The sequence below is a fragment of the Monodelphis domestica genome, chromosome 5 (genome assembly GCF_027887165.1).
Source record: "Monodelphis domestica isolate mMonDom1 chromosome 5, mMonDom1.pri, whole genome shotgun sequence".
Taxonomy (NCBI): Eukaryota; Metazoa; Chordata; class Mammalia; order Didelphimorphia; family Didelphidae; genus Monodelphis; species Monodelphis domestica.
Genome location: NC_077231.1, coordinates 58,799,254 through 58,816,930, shown reverse-complemented (window position 1 = coordinate 58,816,930; position 17,677 = coordinate 58,799,254). Strand labels below are relative to the sequence as shown.

General features: G+C 37.2%; 1 protein-coding gene across 1 annotated transcript in view; it reads left to right on the top strand.

Annotated features, from left to right (window-relative positions):
- Positions 1-17,677, top strand: part of PAWR (pro-apoptotic WT1 regulator) — a 144,064-nt gene that overhangs the window by 120,101 nt on the left and 6,286 nt on the right. Inside the window, exon 5 of the mRNA XM_007503099.2 lies at positions 16,675-16,819. Within this exon, the coding sequence (XP_007503161.1) occupies positions 16,675-16,819 (145 nt within the window). The remainder of the gene's footprint in view (positions 1-16,674; positions 16,820-17,677) is intronic.

The window sequence follows — 17,677 nt, the reverse complement described above, 5'->3', positions numbered from 1 at the left end:
CAAAAAACTACAAACTATAGCAACTTTTTTGTAAGGATCTTGAACATTCATGAATTTCCAAGATATCTTAGATTGAATTTTACCAACTTAAATGATCAATGAACTGTGATTTCTGATGGTATAAACAATTGGATTTTGAGTAAAATAAAAAAAAAGTGAGAACCACCGATTTTAGTGCCAGACCAATTAACCCAAAAATTATTTCATGGCACAGGAGAAAATAATAATAAAATTCATCTGAAAGAACATAGTTCTTTCATGTGATTCAGATTAATTCAAGGCCTGGTGATCAAATCCTTTCCCCATATTCTTCAGGATTTTACATTCTCCCCTCACCCCCCCCCCAATAAAACAACTCTTAATGCCCTTTATTTTATTTTTTAATGCCTTTTAAAAGGTTTGAGATGGAGAAAACATTCAGCAATGTTTGATATATAGTCGATTTAAAAATATATATGTATAATTTTCCTAACAACTATTTTTATAATAGAATTTAAAAAAAAAGCTTTTCTCAATATTTGAATTTGGAATCCAGCATATAATTTACTTTTATAGTCTAAGTATGTAATTCTTAGACTAAAAAAAACTGGACGAATACACATGCAAAAATAAACAAAAACACAACCCGAAACAGGTCAAAACAACTTCAGCTCTGCTTTCTAACATACTCAGCAGTCTCCTAAGTTTTCCTCAATTAAAAAAAACTAACATATGTATGACATGTATTGCAGTAAATAACAGCAAGTGTTTTAAAGCTACGTTGGCTAAGTAAAAATAATACCAGAAAGAGGCAATTTACTCCAGTGTGAATTTGCAGTCTGGGACCAGGGTTTGAAGCTTCCCTGTGCAGTTCCTACACGTGTGACCTCCGCTTCTTCAAGCCTCAATGCCTTCCATACAATTATGCATTGGACGTGGTGACTTGAGGTTCCTACCAACACCACCACCAAATTCTATGACCTCTCTTGACAGTGTCCCAAGCTCCTTTGCTAGGTCCTCATCAATATCACTCTCCTGTTCCTTACAGTTTACAGGCCTTTGAGAAAAAATAATATAAAAAGTAAAAACAAAAGTAAAAAAGTAAAAACAAAAAAAATTGAAACAAAACGAGACAGTTTAAATTTCTAGAAAACTGCTAGTCATGCTTTTAAAGACTGATGATGAAGCAAACCTTCTACCTCCTGGAAAATAGATAATAGATTAGGAGCCTGCAAAATAAGCACTTTTTTTAGATATGGCCATTAGAGGGACTTTGGTTTTGTTTTTCCTTGATGCCTGGTATTAAAGATGTAAAAACTGTTTAATGGAAGAAAAATAATAAAATATTAAAAATAGAAGGAAATTCAGAAGGAATAAATAGGGCAATTTTCCATTATCTTATTTAATACATGCTTGGAAAAATTATGTAATAGAAGTTCACAATTTCATAATCTTTTCTTTGGATATGTAAATATTTGCATGAATAAGTTTATAGTAAAGGAGCAGAAAACCTTCTAGAGCATATATATGAACAAAGCATATAATCTGATAAACCTACATGCCATGTCATTATGGAAGGTTATATTCCATCTGTGTTTGGACCAGGCTGGTCTGGTACCCCAAGTTCCAGATTAGAAAGGAAATGGGAGCAGCTTAGACCTGGCTTCAGATCTGACCTCAGACACTGCCTAGCCATGTAACCCTGACCACGTCACTTCAGCATCATTGCCCAGCCTTTATCGCTCTTCTTCCTTGGAATCAACACATGGTATTCTAAAGTTGAAGGGGAAGAAGGGAAGAAGGAAGGAACTCATAAAATATCAAATCATTAACAAAAGGAGATGATGCATCAAACTTGGAATCAGGAAGGACCCCCCCCCCCCCCCCCAATATGATTTCAAATCTAGCTTCAGCCATTTACTAACTGTATAACCCTGGGCAAGTTCTGTAGTCTTGTTTGCCCAAGTTTCCTCATCTGAAAATGAGCTGGAGAAGGAAATGGCAAGCCACTCCAGGATCGTTGCCAAGAAAACCCCAAGCCTCAGGGAGCAGGGAGCAAGCTACTAGTGGTCTGACTTTCTTCTACTCAGTTGATCAGTAAACCACAGTCAAAGCATTTAGCTTGTGAGCTCATTTTCTTAAGGATAATTTCTTTATCTTTTTTTTTTTTAATTCTTGCCTTCTATCTTACAATCAATACTGGTTCCAAGGCAGGAGAGGGGTAAGGGCTAGGCAATGGGGGTTCAGTGACCTGACCACCTAGAATGTGTCTATTTATCCTCTCTGTTGACTTTTTTTTTAACCCTTACCTTCTGTCTTAGTATTGATATTAAGTATTGTTTCTAAGACTAGGCACCAGGAGTTCAGTGACTTGCCCAGGGTCACACAGAGTTTGAATCTAGGATTTCCCATCTCTAAGTCTGGCTCTCAATTTACTAATTTGCCCCAAGCAATAGTATTTTAAAGAAGATATCCTGATATTCTCAAGCTAGGGAAAGAGTTTTGGCTTGGTTTGCTTGGCAGCTGGCCCTGGCATACATGGAATACATCTGTTTCAGGCAAGGCATCTGACAGTGCTAGGAGGGCTCTGTGACCTTCCTTGAATATCACACAATGACTAGATTATTTAATGCCAGCCAACAGGTCCTGACACCAGTGGGAAGAGGAAGAATTGGTTCTACTCGGGCTTATGACTTAGCAGTTCTTTATAACAGAATAGTGACTAGAACAGGGTCTTTGAATATTTCAGCCACTTAATGAATGAATGTTGAATCCAATTGGATTTGTAATTTTTAATCAAAAGGTAACAGGTATCATTAGGAAGGAAGCTTGAGGAGGCTACAGAGCACCCATATTGACTGGGTGTGGACTCTATTTAAAATTAATAGAAGTTTGGGGGCAGTTAGATGGCTTAAGAGCCAGGCCTAAAGACAGGTGATCCTGGGTTCAAATCTAGCCTCAGACAATTCCCAGCTGTGTGACCCTGGGCAAGTCACTTAATCCCTATTGTCTAGTCTTTACCTCTCTTCTGCCTTGGAACCAATATGCAGTATTGATTCTAAGATGGAAGGAAAGAGTTTAAAATTAAAGGAGGGCAAAATCTGAGTCTATTGATGACCCAGAGGCTTGAAAGTATGATGTGTGAAGTTCAAAAGAGATATGCTATGCAGTGGACTATGATGGCAGTAATCTGCATCCATTAGAGGTCAAGCAAATTTAATGAAGTGACGGATTTGAGTGAAAGGATGGTCTATTCTCCTGTGGCAAGCTCCCTGAGTATTACAGTGTGTAGGAAAAAATAAAGAACAACGAATACTGCAAATAATTTGTAGTGTTTAATAAAGGAGTACTAACTGAGGAAAAATGCCTGAGCTCCAGCAACCTCCCTCCGGCCAAGCTCCAGACCGAAGCCGCCCCCCCCCCCCCCATGTGGGATTGGTCCAGACCAATCCCACACTAGGACATAAAAAGAAGGGGACCCTGGGAGAGCAGAGTATGCTTAGTTGAAGATTTTACTTGTTTTCTAATTGTCCATTCTATTAGAGAACCAAAAAGGCTTGAAAAATAAGTTAACTAGACACAGATTTATAATCAGAGAGTAAAGAGTAAAATTAGGTACAGGTTTACCTAAGGAATAGGGGGTTTCAATTTAGAGAAATTAAGAAAATGTATGTAGCTTTGTTTTGTTCTTTAAACCCTCACCCTCTGTTATAGAATCAATACTGTATATTGGTTCGAAGGCAGAAGAGTGGTAAGGGCTAGGCAATGGGGGTTAAGTGACTTGTCAGGGGTCACACAACTAGGAAGTCTCTGAGGTCAGTTTTGAACCCAGGACCTCCCCTCTCTGAGCCTGGCCCTCAGTCCCCTGAGCCACCCAGCTGCTTTCATGTATGTAGTTTTGAGGGTTGACTACAATGTCTTTGGATTGGACTTTTGAAGATCCAACATTATTTCCAATTGGTTGTGAGTCCAACTGAGAGAGTGACAGCTGGGCACAAATAAGCAGGTGATTAGGAAATTTGAACATTAGACAATGTTCAGTGTGAGAGAGAATTTTGTCTCGGGGATCGCGAGTATATCTAAGATAGATTTGTGTTTGTTCTTGTAGATCAACTTGTTAAATGGCTTACCCCAAGAAACTTCTTCAGCAATGGCAGAAACCTAGCCTAGTTACTTAATCTGACCAAAATAAGTCTGGTATGTTTTCTAAGTTTGGACGTCATTGGCATTTGAGAAGGAAGAGGATGGGAAGTGGATCCCATTATACAATTGCCTTAAAGATGAGAATGAGTGATTTATTTATGCAGAGACGAAGACATTGTTTCACCACTATGATAATTTTTTTTAGCCCTAAGGGAGGAATCTTTACAGCTATTGTTTTAAAAACCAGTCATACTTGTTGGGTTACACATTGTGTTTTGAGAATCTTTTGGGTTTTGTCAATCAGAACCAAGCCTTGGAAATTACCAGAATTCTTCACAGATGAGAAGTCAAAGCCAAAACAGGTCCAAAGGCTTCTGCCAATTGGTGAGGCAATGGAATCTAATATTCAAGAGGACCGTGCTTCTTGAGCCCCGTATAGCTATTTTATGAGCAAGTTAATGACTATTTTTGAGTAGCGGAATAATATTGTAAGACCTAGGAATAAAGAAGCTTAATTTGGTTGCTTATATAAAAGAAGGATTGGAGAGGGGGTAATGCTGGAGGCTGAGAGGCCAGCTGAGAGACTCTTAGAAGAATCCAAGTCATGATAAGGACTTGAGTTGGGCTGCTAACAATGTAAGTGGAGATGATGAGATATGGATGAAGTATTCGAAGTTAGAATTATGAGATCTGGCAATTGACTTTTTGTTTTGTTTTGTTTTTGTTTTTTTTTGAGAGATGGGAGGATGCTCTTTTCCATTGAAACTCAGCTTAACTGGTCTTGATGCTCCTCATACATGGCACTTTATTTATCTCCTGCCTCTATGGCTGTGTCCTGCTTCCATGTCTGAATTCCCTTGTTTCTTCCAAGGCTCAGCTCACTTCCATGCTCTACACGAGGCTTTAATCATCCTTTCCCCCTCTTTCCCCTCCAGTTCTAATGTCTTTCCCCTCAAATCACCTTTTATTTATCAAATATATCTTGTATGTGTGTGCACACACACCAGCTCTTTCCTTCAGCTAGGCTGTAAGCTTCTTGAGCAAAGGGGTGTTTTCACCTTGTTTTTGAAACCCCTTGCTCATTGAGATGTGACAGACAGACAGACAGACAGACAGACAGACAGACAGACAGACAGACAGACGGATAGATGGATAGATAGATATGAGATGGCTGCCTGGCTGGATGTATGTATGTATGAATAGCTATTAGGTATGTAATAAATGCTTGATTGATTGAGAATCAGTGACTACCTATAGATCTTTTTTCTTTGATAATAACCAAAAAAAGTCTAAGGTGGTATAATCAATGTAAATAACAAAGTTGGGTAAAATAGCCTAATGAGTAATTTAGAAAGCTAAACCAATAAATATTATATCATTTGGAAAACTAAATGTACTATGTCATTTGGCAACTTTAACTCATGAAATATAGTAGACTCTTTATCCAAAAAAACAGAAAGCTCAATCAACTCGATTTTCCCTGAAAAAAAAATTTTTTTTAAGTTGGAAATAAGGAGAGAGAAACAAGGTAATATCTTTTTAAAAAGAAGCAACTTTGTGCATGTCTTAAGATCTGGAAAGATTGTACCCCATCTTTCACTTCCTCCAGAAAGCATATTTGTATTTGCCTAATCTCCATTGATCTTTCCCCATTTGGATCTCTTAGCACTTCACTTTTATTTTTAACTTTGGACCTCATCGCTCTTTACATTTTTTTACCAACAGAGCTATTTTGTATTGTGGTTTTACTCATGTTGTATCTAAATGACAGCTTATAATTTTCTTGACTGTGGGGATCCTATATTATATGAAGCCTGAATCTTTTCTGGAACCTACCACATGGTCCCTCCACATAGTAGGTGCTTAGTAACCATCTGTGGAATATTAAGTAATTCTCTCTGGTACTTGAAGATAGGCAGTAATCATCATAATGACCACAGAATACCAAGATCCTGACAGTTTAAAGCAAGATTAAATTATGTAATTGCATTCAGTATAAGTTTACCATTGACCCTTACTTCTCAGAATCTGCCAGCAGACTGCAAGTCCTGTCAGGTTCTACCATGCTGGAAAGACTTAGAGAACAATCCTTGGGACAGACTATGGCTGCTTTCCAAGGACCAGCCTAGCTAAGTATGGGGAAGCTCATTATCATGAGATGATGAATTCTTTGGTGGTGACAACCCAGAAAACAAAGAAAAATACACAATGATCTTTAGCACTCTGTCTTCTAATTCTGCATTGGCAATAATAGGGGTGTGTGTATGTGTTTTTGTGTGTCTGTGCGTGTGTGTGTGCTCACACACACATGCATATGTACTTCTTGTTTCCCCAACATAGAATGCGAACTCCCTGAGAGGAGAACTAAGGGTATGGGGTACTAGCAATTACATAATTTTTTAGCCCATATAAACATGGAATATAACTATTGATTGAAAATATTCTAATTTGAGATCCTTATTCAAACAAAATAAGTTGGATTTTTAAAAATCATTACCTTCCTTCTTAGAATCAATATTATGTATTGGTTCTAAGGCAGAAGAGTGGTAAGGGCTATGTGATGGGGGTTAAGTGACTTGTCTAGGGTCACAATGCTTGGAAGTAGATGAGGCCATTTTTGAACCCAAGATCTCCCATCTCTAGGACTGACTCTCAATCTACTGAATTGCCTTGCTACCCCCAATAAATTAGATTCTTACAATAAAAGTAAAGCAGAAGACAGGAAAATGCAATTTCATGGAAGAAGCCTATTCCACAAGTTCTTAAGAAGTTGGTTTCATCCTATATCCAAAAGCAACAAAAAACCTTCCATGGGACAGTTGCCATTTTACTTTTCATGATTTAGACTCCCAATAAGCAAAACGATTCCCAAATAAAACTCAGCAGCAGCATGTGTTGCATTTTGATGCAAAATAAGTTAGTGAGACCCTACAAGTGAAATCTACATATGCATCAATGTTTGATGGTTACAGTGCAAAAGTGGACATGGGAGATGACCTCCCCCAAAAATGTCCCACAGGAACAAGCTCAGGAAAAAGAAAAGAGAGAGGCTAGATTATATCTGGGAGATTGTGCAGTGTTCCCTAAAACAGAAACTCTACTTTATAACCCCAGTATCCTTCCATTGATACCCATATGAGTGTAAACCCTTTCCTAATATTCCCAAGTGCTAGTGTCTTCCTTATTAAACTAGCAGGCATTCAAAATACTTGGAGCTTGGTCAGACATCCAAGACATCAAGGTCATCCACTGTAGCCCAACCCATTGCTATTCTTCTCAACATTTGTCTTGCCAATGGACTTTGATGACCCTAGAAGAGAGAGTGAGACTTAGCAATTGGCAGATTCTGATCAAGGTGCTTCTCTGTACCTATTTTTACTTATCTGTAAAATAAGAGCCCCTCTAGCTCTAAATCTGTCATCTTCTCATCCTTCATAAGACAGCAGAAGTCTATATTAGGTAATAAAAGGAAGTTCAGGGGATCCATCTGGTAAATATTTATGACACTCTTGTTGGTGTGAGGTGAGTGCTAGGTACTTGGAAGGTAGGTAGGAATAAAAGACAACAATGAAAAAGCTTGTATAAAAAAGTCCTCAAGAAGCTTATATCCTATTGGAGGAAACAATGGATACTATCCAAGAACAAAAATGTACATGCAACGTAATTTCAAGATGGAGACACTACCAGCTGGGGGAGAAGAGGATGTGGTGCTGATGCTGATGCTCAAGGAAACTAGGATTTAAAGAGATGGTGAAGAACACATTCCAGTGCCTACCTATTGGCACAGTGACACCAGACTCTCCCTTGTGAGAGTTGAGGTAGGAGAATTCAATTACTATTGATATAGCAACCAGGGACAACTTGGCTTGGTCATCAAGGCATTTCACATTTCGTTCAGCTTCTTTTAGTTTTTAATGGCCACTTTAACAAACAAGATTTTGGGGGCAGTTGGATGGTTTATCCTATGGAGTGCCAGGCCTAGAAATGGGAGATCTTAGGTTCAAATCTGGCCTTAGACACTTCTTAGACTTAACCCCCACCCATTGCCTAGCCCTTACTCCTCTTCTGCCTTGGAACTGATACTTGGCATCATTCTAATAGAAGATAAGGATTTTGTGGGTGGGTAATGGGGGGTTCTGTTTTTGTTTTTGTTTTTCAAACAAAACAAAAAAGTAAGGGCTTTGCCTATAAATTTATTGGTAACATCTTTGTCATATCAGATTATATATAATGTTTTACCATTTGGGAAGGAGTTTGCTTACTGCAATTCCATGCAGTAGATAAGGACAAGTATTGTTGTCTTCATTTTACAGGTGAGAAAACCAGAGGCTCCAAGGGGCAAAGTGACTTCCCCAGGATCCCAGTTAACAATTCTCTGAGGCAGAGTATTGAACCTGGTTCTCTCAAGTCTCAGGCCACTAGTGTGCCTGTGAAGCGCTAAGCTTTCCTGTGTTCTTTTTAGTGGAAAATTCCTCTCACTGTGTCCTCATTAGAGGCATCCTAGCTTGCTTTCATCCAAACTCGATATCTTTTTAAGATAATATCATTGCTCCATCCTACAACAATACCTCCCCAAAACTGTTTAGATCTTTGTACAAAAGAGGTGAAAAGTTTCTAGAGGAAGAACATTTCTAGTGAAGGGTGCTTTTTTTTGATGCTCAGCATTTTTGCCTTTTTAACATCTTTTTAGCCAATGGCTTTCAGGGGTTTCCACTTGGAATCTTATGGACACGGGTGATAACATCCTCCTAATCAAAACATTGCAAGCTGTTTTAGAGTGCATGTAACATTTTTTCATTCTCTTGTTTTGTATGGAGCGTATCCGGTTTTAGAAATAAGCTCAAAAACACTTCTATTTGTAGAACAAACAGTGCTAAACATGGTAACAAGATCAAAGTACAAAATTCCTGCAATTATGTCAATAGTATCCCTTATAAATGGAGCACACTCTGAAGAGGAGCTGTACTTTACATCTAAGCCCTAGTTTATCCTGCTTCTGCTAGGCACCATATTTATTAACTTTCAGTATTGGCAGGGCCTTTTTTAAAGTTTTGAGTTTTTAACTGATTGCTTATTTATAATCCTTTGGCAAATCACAGTGCCATTAAAAGAGATCAGAGTGTATTTTTTTTTGGTCTCTTATATTTAATAGGGTGGTTTGCATTCTTTTTTTAAAGAATAAACTTTTTATTTTTCAAAATCTTTTATTTATATATTTCATTTTCAAATTATTGCTCCTCTTACCCAGAGAAGAGTTCCCCTTTAACAAAAAATCAGAGTGAGGAAAAAAATGAACCTAACCAACACAGCAACTGCTTATTGACAGTATTTTGATATTCCACACCCTTGGTTTCCATCCCCTCATTCCCTGATTCTTTGCAAACCAAGGAGGGGGAAGCAAGGGCATGGGGGAGGTTGATTATTGATTGTTAAATTTTCAGTGTGAGCATTTATACCACAGAAATTGACAGATCCTACCAACGGTACTTGATTTGTTGTTTTGTTTGATTATTTTACCTTAATAAAGTAATTAAGAAAATGCTAATAATGCGAATTAAACTGAAAAGTGTATCCTACCTACATTTTTGTTTTCCCAGAGACTCCAGACTCTGTTGTTAACTATTTACTGACACGTTCCTAGAGAGAAATGTGGAAAATAGATGTTTCATCAGCAGAAAGATATTCCTGAAATTTCTAATTGTTATTTCCTAGGTCAGGCTTTGGAAGGGATGAACAAAAAGACATTTATTAAATACCTACTATGGTCAAAACACTTCTAAGAGCCAGGGATAAAAATAGAAAACTGGAGATAGTCTCTCAAATTTTAATGGGGTGCATAGGGGAAGTTTTAAGTGCAAGTCAGATAAAAAGACTCCTGGTTCTTAGGGTACAGCAGCAAATCAGAAGATACTACATCTGGGGCATCTAGGTAGCATAATGGATAAGAACACTAGACCTGGAATCAGGAGGTCCGGGCTTCAAATATGGCATCAGACGCTCTCTAAACAAGTCAATTAAGCCCAGTTCCCTAGCTCTTACCACTCTTCTGTCTTAGAATTGATCCTAAGAAGGTAAGGACTTAAAAAAAAAAGAGGTAATGCATCTTTTATAATGTGATATCCACAGATAAAATCATATACATTTATGATGATGTGTACTTTTGATTGTGCCAAAGAGTTAGATACCAAAGATTTTAATTGGTACAGTTAATAGGATATTGGATTGACAGACAAGAGGACCCGAGTTCAAACATAGCTCATTCACTGATAGCCAAGTTACTTACTCTATCTACCTCAGTTTCCTCATCTGTAAAATGAGGCTAAATAATAGCGCGGATGTCCAAGGTTTGTTGTGAAGATAAAATGCTATATTTGTAAAGTACTTTGCAAACCTCAAAGGACTATATAAAAGCTAGCTCTTCTTATTCTTATTTGGCATCCGTGGCTGATGCCTGTTGGTGGTAGTTAGAGGTGGTGACAGTAGTTCCACTTGTCTAACACATGCTCCCTCCTGTTTCTCTCTTCCTAGGGTGACTGCCCTGGAGATGCCTTTTTTTTAAGCCTTTAACTTCTCTCTTAACTTTTCAAATTGAATGTAGTTACAATTTTTAATAATTGTTTTCTTGACATTTTTCCATCCAATTTCTCTTCCTCCCTCTCTGAGATGCGAAGCAATATGGTGTCCTCAAAAGCCTTCATGCCATTTTAAGTTATTAAAGTTAAAACTTTAAATGATACTAAGTATTGTTTCCAAGGCAAAAGAGTGGTAAGGACAAGGCAATTGGGGTTAAGTGACTTAGCCAAGAACACACAACTAGAAATTGTCTGAGGCCAGATTTGAGCCTAGGTCCTCCCATCTCCAGGTCTGGCTCTCTTCCATTGAGCCACCTAGCTGCTCCACAATGTTTTGTTTTGTTTTTTCCTTTTTTAAAAACTCTTACCTTCCATTTTAGAATCAATACTATATAATGGTTCTAAGGCAGAAGAGTGGTAAGGGGAGAGAGGAAGAGGGAGTGGGAAGGAGAGACAGAGAGAGAAAGAGAGGGATGGAGAGAGAGCATGTCTTCAATTAAACAAACTTTAACACCTGCTTTGTGGCAGTCCCTATGCTCACTAGGAGCCAGTGGCAGAAATGAACCCTTCTTTTTTGACAAAGAACTTGCCTTTGAATGACTACTTGGCCCTTTATTCCTTTGAGGAAGAGATTAATTTTCTTTTCTTATTGAAGAGACAATAGGAGGGAAAAGTTACATGGAGCATAAGCTTTCTTGATCTCCCTCCCTCCCTCCAACAGCTCCATTGGTGCTTTTTTTGTTGTTGTTCTTTAAGTTCTTTATTTTGGAAAAATCTTACTTTTGTCTAGAAGAATTATGGAAATGAGAGAAAAAAAGTAGACTCAGATTACATCTCTCTTGTTGTGAACAAACAACAGCAAAAGGCAATTCTTTAACTTTTTTTAAGACTTCTGCATACTATCAAGGTCATTTTTTGGAGAATCTAAAATTCAATTTATTATTAAAATTATTTTCAAATTACGAATAGATATAATTTTCAATAATTGTTTTCTGCCATTTTCTAGCTTATTTTCTCTTCCTCCCTTGCTCCCTGAGATGGCAGGGAATATGGTGTTCTCAAAAGCCTTTGTGCCATTTTAAGGTACTAAAATTAAAACTTTAAACAGTACACAAGACTTTGGGGCACATCTTGTATAAGAACCTGTCACTATCTTGTTATGAATAGATAGTTCCATTTGTGCTTTTGGTTTAATGAGATCCACTCCTAAATTAATAGCATCTAAGAACCAGTTGTCTGATAAACCAAAATGACACCCGTCTTTGAAGTTAGAATAATAGTAAATCTGTGATAGAGAGGGAAGAATCTTAATTTCCTCTTTGAATTCTATCATCTTTAGGGTACTTTTTGTCATTAAGAGCAAATGATAGGAGTTTGATATCAGACATTCTAACTACCTAAAAAATCAAAGTCAAAATTCTCAGTTTGAGTGACATTTTTATTTGTGAAAGCCTATGAGTAAAAAGGGCAACTCAGTGACTCAGTAGGTAGAGTGCTGGACCTGGAGTCAGGAAGACTCTTCTTCATGAGTTCAAATGCAGCCTCAGATACTGACTAGCTGTTTGACCCTGGGCAAGTCTCTTCACCCTGTTTCCTCAGTTTCTTCATTATGTCAAATGTCAAAGCTAGAGAAGGAAATGGCAAACCACTTCCAATATCTTTACCAAGAAAATCTCAAATTGGATTGTGAAGATTCAAACACAATTGAAACATGACTAAAGAACAACGTATTCTTGTTGGTGACATGTTCTTTGACCACAACCGGATTTTGTGATCTCCAATTGAGATGTTTCAAAATGTGTTTTGGCAGTGCTTAGAACTATGTGGCATACTGGGATAAGTAGCAGCCTGAGAGCTGGAAGCTGGGTCACCTCCTGTCTCAGCTGTGTGATATGGGACAATTCACTAAACCTATCTGGTACTCAGTTTGCCCACTTGTGTAAAATAGAAGAGTAGAACCAAAAAGATCTCCAAAGCCCCTTCAAGATGCTAAAGTTCTGAGGTGCTGGAATTCCTTTCTGCAGCTTGTCCTAAGAGCATGAAGGAAAATGCTTCTGCACAGGAGCATTATCCCTAATTATATTATTTACACCATGCAGGGAATTTTAGCAAAGAAAGCTAAGTGCCAGCAATAAACTGACAACATTCTTTGCCTCTAAAAATAACAATGTGGCTCACCATTGTATACAAGACTAGTTGGGGAATTCTTTTTGAACGTTAATTTTGTAACTTCCAAATTTCTGTAGCATATGAGGCAGAAGTACAATGGGAAAATTGTAATTGTGATTCCTAATGTTCTTTCCCGACTTGGACATTTGGTTCTTCTGTATGCAGTCTCAAAGAGACTGATTCTCAGTGCTCTCAGCATTATATTACTGTACCTATTTTGCTACAATCTTTCCGAAACTGATTTTCTCCATCTTCTATAATCTTTGCCATTTTTCAGGGTATAGGGTAATGACTCAGATTTGTTTCATTTGATTTCGTGATTTGGAGTATTTAATTTCAGTTGCATTCTTTTGAAAACTCTTTATATTGTGTGTGTGGGGGTTACTCCTTCACTTTCATTTCCTAATCTCCTTTCTCCCTCCCATAACAAAGAAGCCAATTGTTTAGAAAAGTCCTTATCTTCCATCTTAAAATCAATACATGAATACTAATACACAAGAATTAGTTCCAAGGCAGAAGAGTGCTAAGGGGTGGGCAATAGGGATTAAGTGACTTGCCCAGGGTCACACAGCTGGGAAATATCTGAGGCTAGATTTTACCTCCCATCACTAGACGTCCATTGAGTCGCCTAGCCACCACCATTGTCTATTTTAGTGTTTTTTTCCCTTTATCTTTTTGTGACTGTTATATGTATTTTCTTTAATTGCTTTGTTCTGTATCTATTTGCATAGCTTCCAAAGATTTTCTGCCTCCTGTTGTATGGTAATACTCTTCTGTTACTATTACTATATGGTAATAGATCTAGCCATTACCCAGTTGATGGGCACTTGTTGTCTTTCTAGTTTTTTGTTTTGCCTACACAAAAAAGGCTGATATAAATAGTCTGGTATGCAGGGCATCTTTCTCTCATCTTTTGACCTCCTTGGTAAATGCCCAGTAGTTCTATTGCTGGGTCAAAGTTTATGAACAGTTTAGTCACTTTTCTCACATGGCTCCAAATTGTTTTACAGAAGAAATAGACTGATTCTTAACTCATTCAGCATTGTATTGCTATACTTACCTTCCCACAGCTTCTCCAACACTGATTTTCACCTCCATTTTCTATAATTTTTGCCATCTTTCAGGGCATAATAAGATAATGGCTCAGATTTGTTTTCTTTGATATTTCTTTTGTTAGTGATTTAGAGTATTTTATTTCATATTTGTGTAGGACAATTGCATTTCTGAATCTTCCTACATTTTGAATACTTTTTAAAAGGACAAGAAACGGAATTTTTACAAATTTTTTATTGTTGGTACCAAAAAAGGTTAAGAAAAAATGGTAATATACTACCTAAACAACCCTATATCAGAAAAAGAAATTGAACAAGCCATCAAAGAACTCCCTAAGAAAAAATCCCCAGGACCAGATGGATTCACAAATGAATTCTATCAAACATTCAATGAACAACTAATCCCAATATTATACAAACTATTTGACATGATAAACAAAGAAGTTCTACCAAATTCCTTTTATGACACAAATATGGTACTGATTCCAAAGCCAAGCAGGTCAAAAACAGAGAAAGAAAACTATAGACCAATCTCCTTAATGAACATAGATGCAAAAATCTTAAATAGGATACTAGCAAAAAGAGGTCGAGGGGTTATTCATTTTGATCAGATGGGATTTATACCAGGAATGCAAGGATGGTTCAATATCAAGAAAACCATTCACATAATTGACCATATTAACAAGCAAACCAAAAAAACCCCTCACATAATTATCTCAATAGATGCAGAAAAAGTCTTTGATAAAATACAACACCCATTCCTATTGAAAACACTAGAAAGCATAGGAATAGAAGGGCCTTTCCTAAAAATAATAAACAGTATATATCTAAAACTGTCATCAAACATCATCTGCAATGGGGATAAACTAGCCTTCCCAATAAGATCAGGAGTGAAACATGGATGTCCATTATCACCTCGATTATATAAAGTAGTGGTCATCAAAACAATTTGGTACTGGCTAAGAGACAGAAAGGAGGATCAGTGGAATAGACTTGGGGTAAATGACCTCAGCAAGACAGTCTATGACAAGCCCAAAGATCCCAGCTTTTGGGACCAAAATCCACTATTTGATAAAAACTGCTGATAAAATTGGAAGACAGTATGGGAGAGATTGGGTTTGGATCAACATCTCACACCCTACACCAAGATAAACTAAGAATGGGTGAATGACTTGAATATAAAGAAGGAAACTATAAGCAAATTAGGTGAACACAGAATAGTATACATGTCAGATCTTTGAGAAAGGAAAGTTTTAAAACCAAGCAGGAATTAGAAAAAAATCACAATGTAAAATAAATAATTTTGATTGCATCAAATTAAAAAGATTTTGTATAAACAAAACCAATGCAACCAAAATTAGAAGGGAAGCAGCAAATTGGGAAACAATCTTCAGAACAAAAACCTGACAAAGGTCTAATTACTCTATTTACTAATTACTCTAAGTACAATTTTATAAAGAGCTAAACCAATTGTACAAAAAATTAAGCCATTCTCCAATTGATAAATGGGCAAGAGACATGAATAGGCAATTTTCAGTTAAAGAAATCAAAACTATTAATAAGCACATGAAAACATGTTCTAAATCTCTTATAATCAGAGAGATTCAAATCAGAACAACTCTGAGGTATCACCTCACATCCAGCAGTTTGGCTAACATGACAGCAAAGGAAAGTAATGAATGCTGGAGGGGATGTGGCAAAGTTGGGACATTAATGCATTGCTGGTGGAGTTGTGAATTAATCTAACCATTCTGGAATGCAATTTGGAACTATGCCCAAAGGGCACTAAAAGACTGTGCTTTGATCCAGTCATAGCACTGCTGGGTTTGTACCCCAAAGAGATAATTAGGAAAAAGACATGTACAAGAATATTCATAGCTGCGCTCTTTGCGGTGGCAAAAAATAGGAAAATGAGGGGATGCCCTCAGATTGGGGAATGGCGGAACAAATTGTGGTATATGTTGGTGATGGAATACAATTTTGCTCAAAGGAACAATAAAGTGGAGGAATTCCATGGGAACTAGGATGACCTCCAGGAATTGATACAGAGTGAAAGAAGCAGAACCAGGAGAGCATTGTACACAGAGACTAATACACTGTGGTACAATCGAATGTAATGGACTTCTCCATTAAGAGTCTACATCCCCAATCATATCCACATCAACACATGATCAAGAAGCTGTTTTTCTTCTGTGTTTCTGCTCCCACAAATCTTCCTCTGAATGTGGATAGTGTTCTTTCTCATAAGTCTAAAAAGGGAATACAATTTAGTATCTACTATGTTCAAAATAACGTGTAAGGTAATTCAAGGAATTCAGAGAAATTTAAGATGTGGTCAACCAGCATTTTCTATCTTACTTGTTAAATATCCATGGTATTAACATTTATCTTAATGAATTGTTTTAGAAAAAAAGTACAAGACTAAAATGGTACCTTAACAAGAGAAAGATTCACCATCAGGAAAAATCATTTTTATATATCTATAGAGAATCCTGGGGAAACAAAAGTTGAAAATTATCATGAGATGAATGTTCAAACTGGAAGAACTATAGGGATAATCTAGTCTAATCCCTTTATTTTATACATGAGAAAGCCTGGTCCCAGAGGTGTCACATAGGGTTGTCAGGCAAGTAGTTCTCTTCCCACTATTCCATCATGGTAGAGACAAAAAAAGGTGTTGGTTGTTTCCTGGAACTAGGATGCTTTTCTTCCTTCCCATTAGTGATCTTCATAAAGTTCATTGTTTATTCATTCCACAGCACAAGTATAACCCCCGAAGATGATGTCTCAAGTCGATACTCTCGTATAGACCGTGGAGGGTTTAGGTACAACAGGGATGCAAATTCTTCGGGGAATTTAGTTCCAAATATCACATTGGAAAAGAAAATTGAAGATCTTGAAAAGGTATGACTTCATGATTATTTTAGATGGTCTACTATCTTAACATGACCCTATGCTCTGAGCAAAAATTGAGGACATACTAAAAGCAAAATAAACATCATAAGGATTTTTTGGCCTTGAAAAGAGATGTAGAAAAACAGGAACTAAACCTGGAAGAGAACTTGGGACAGAAAATAACACTGAAAGTGGCTTAGCCACTTAGTTGAGTAGCTGGATTTTCCTGTAGTTTTGTTCATTTGATATCTTAGCCCATGTGGCGACTAGGTTTTTATTTTCCTATTTTCTTCCCTTGTCACCCTCCTGTGGCTGAAACTTTGGAAATGAAATCCATTCATTTTAGAGTAGGTTCTGATTATACAATGTCCTAGAACTTCCCTACATGGTAGGACTAATTGGTTATTAGTTGTATATTTAATATACACATGTAGTACCTAGTAACTGTAGGATTTGCATCCAGATTATAGATTTTGGTTTCTGCCTTCAGAAATATTACAACCAGAAAATTCTGCCTGGCCTTGAAGGGTCCCTAAAAACAGTTCAAAAAGGATTCCTTTCATCACTGGAAGGGGCAAGTTTCCATGAATATTCAGGTCTTCAAATTGATCCCAGCTTTAAAGTTTAACCCATTTCCTAGAAAATAACTTTTCAACTAATGGACAGGATATAAAATCTGTTATCATCGATGGAAACCAAATTATTCCCTTTGATACTGGAAGATTTGCCCAAACACAAATTTCATTTTGGATTAGGGGAAAGCTATTTTCTTTCTAGAGGATTGGGACTTAATGTGGAAGTAAATTCTCAAACTTCAACACCAGCATGCATTGGGCATTGTTGTTTTCCAAGTTCCTCTGATCTTCA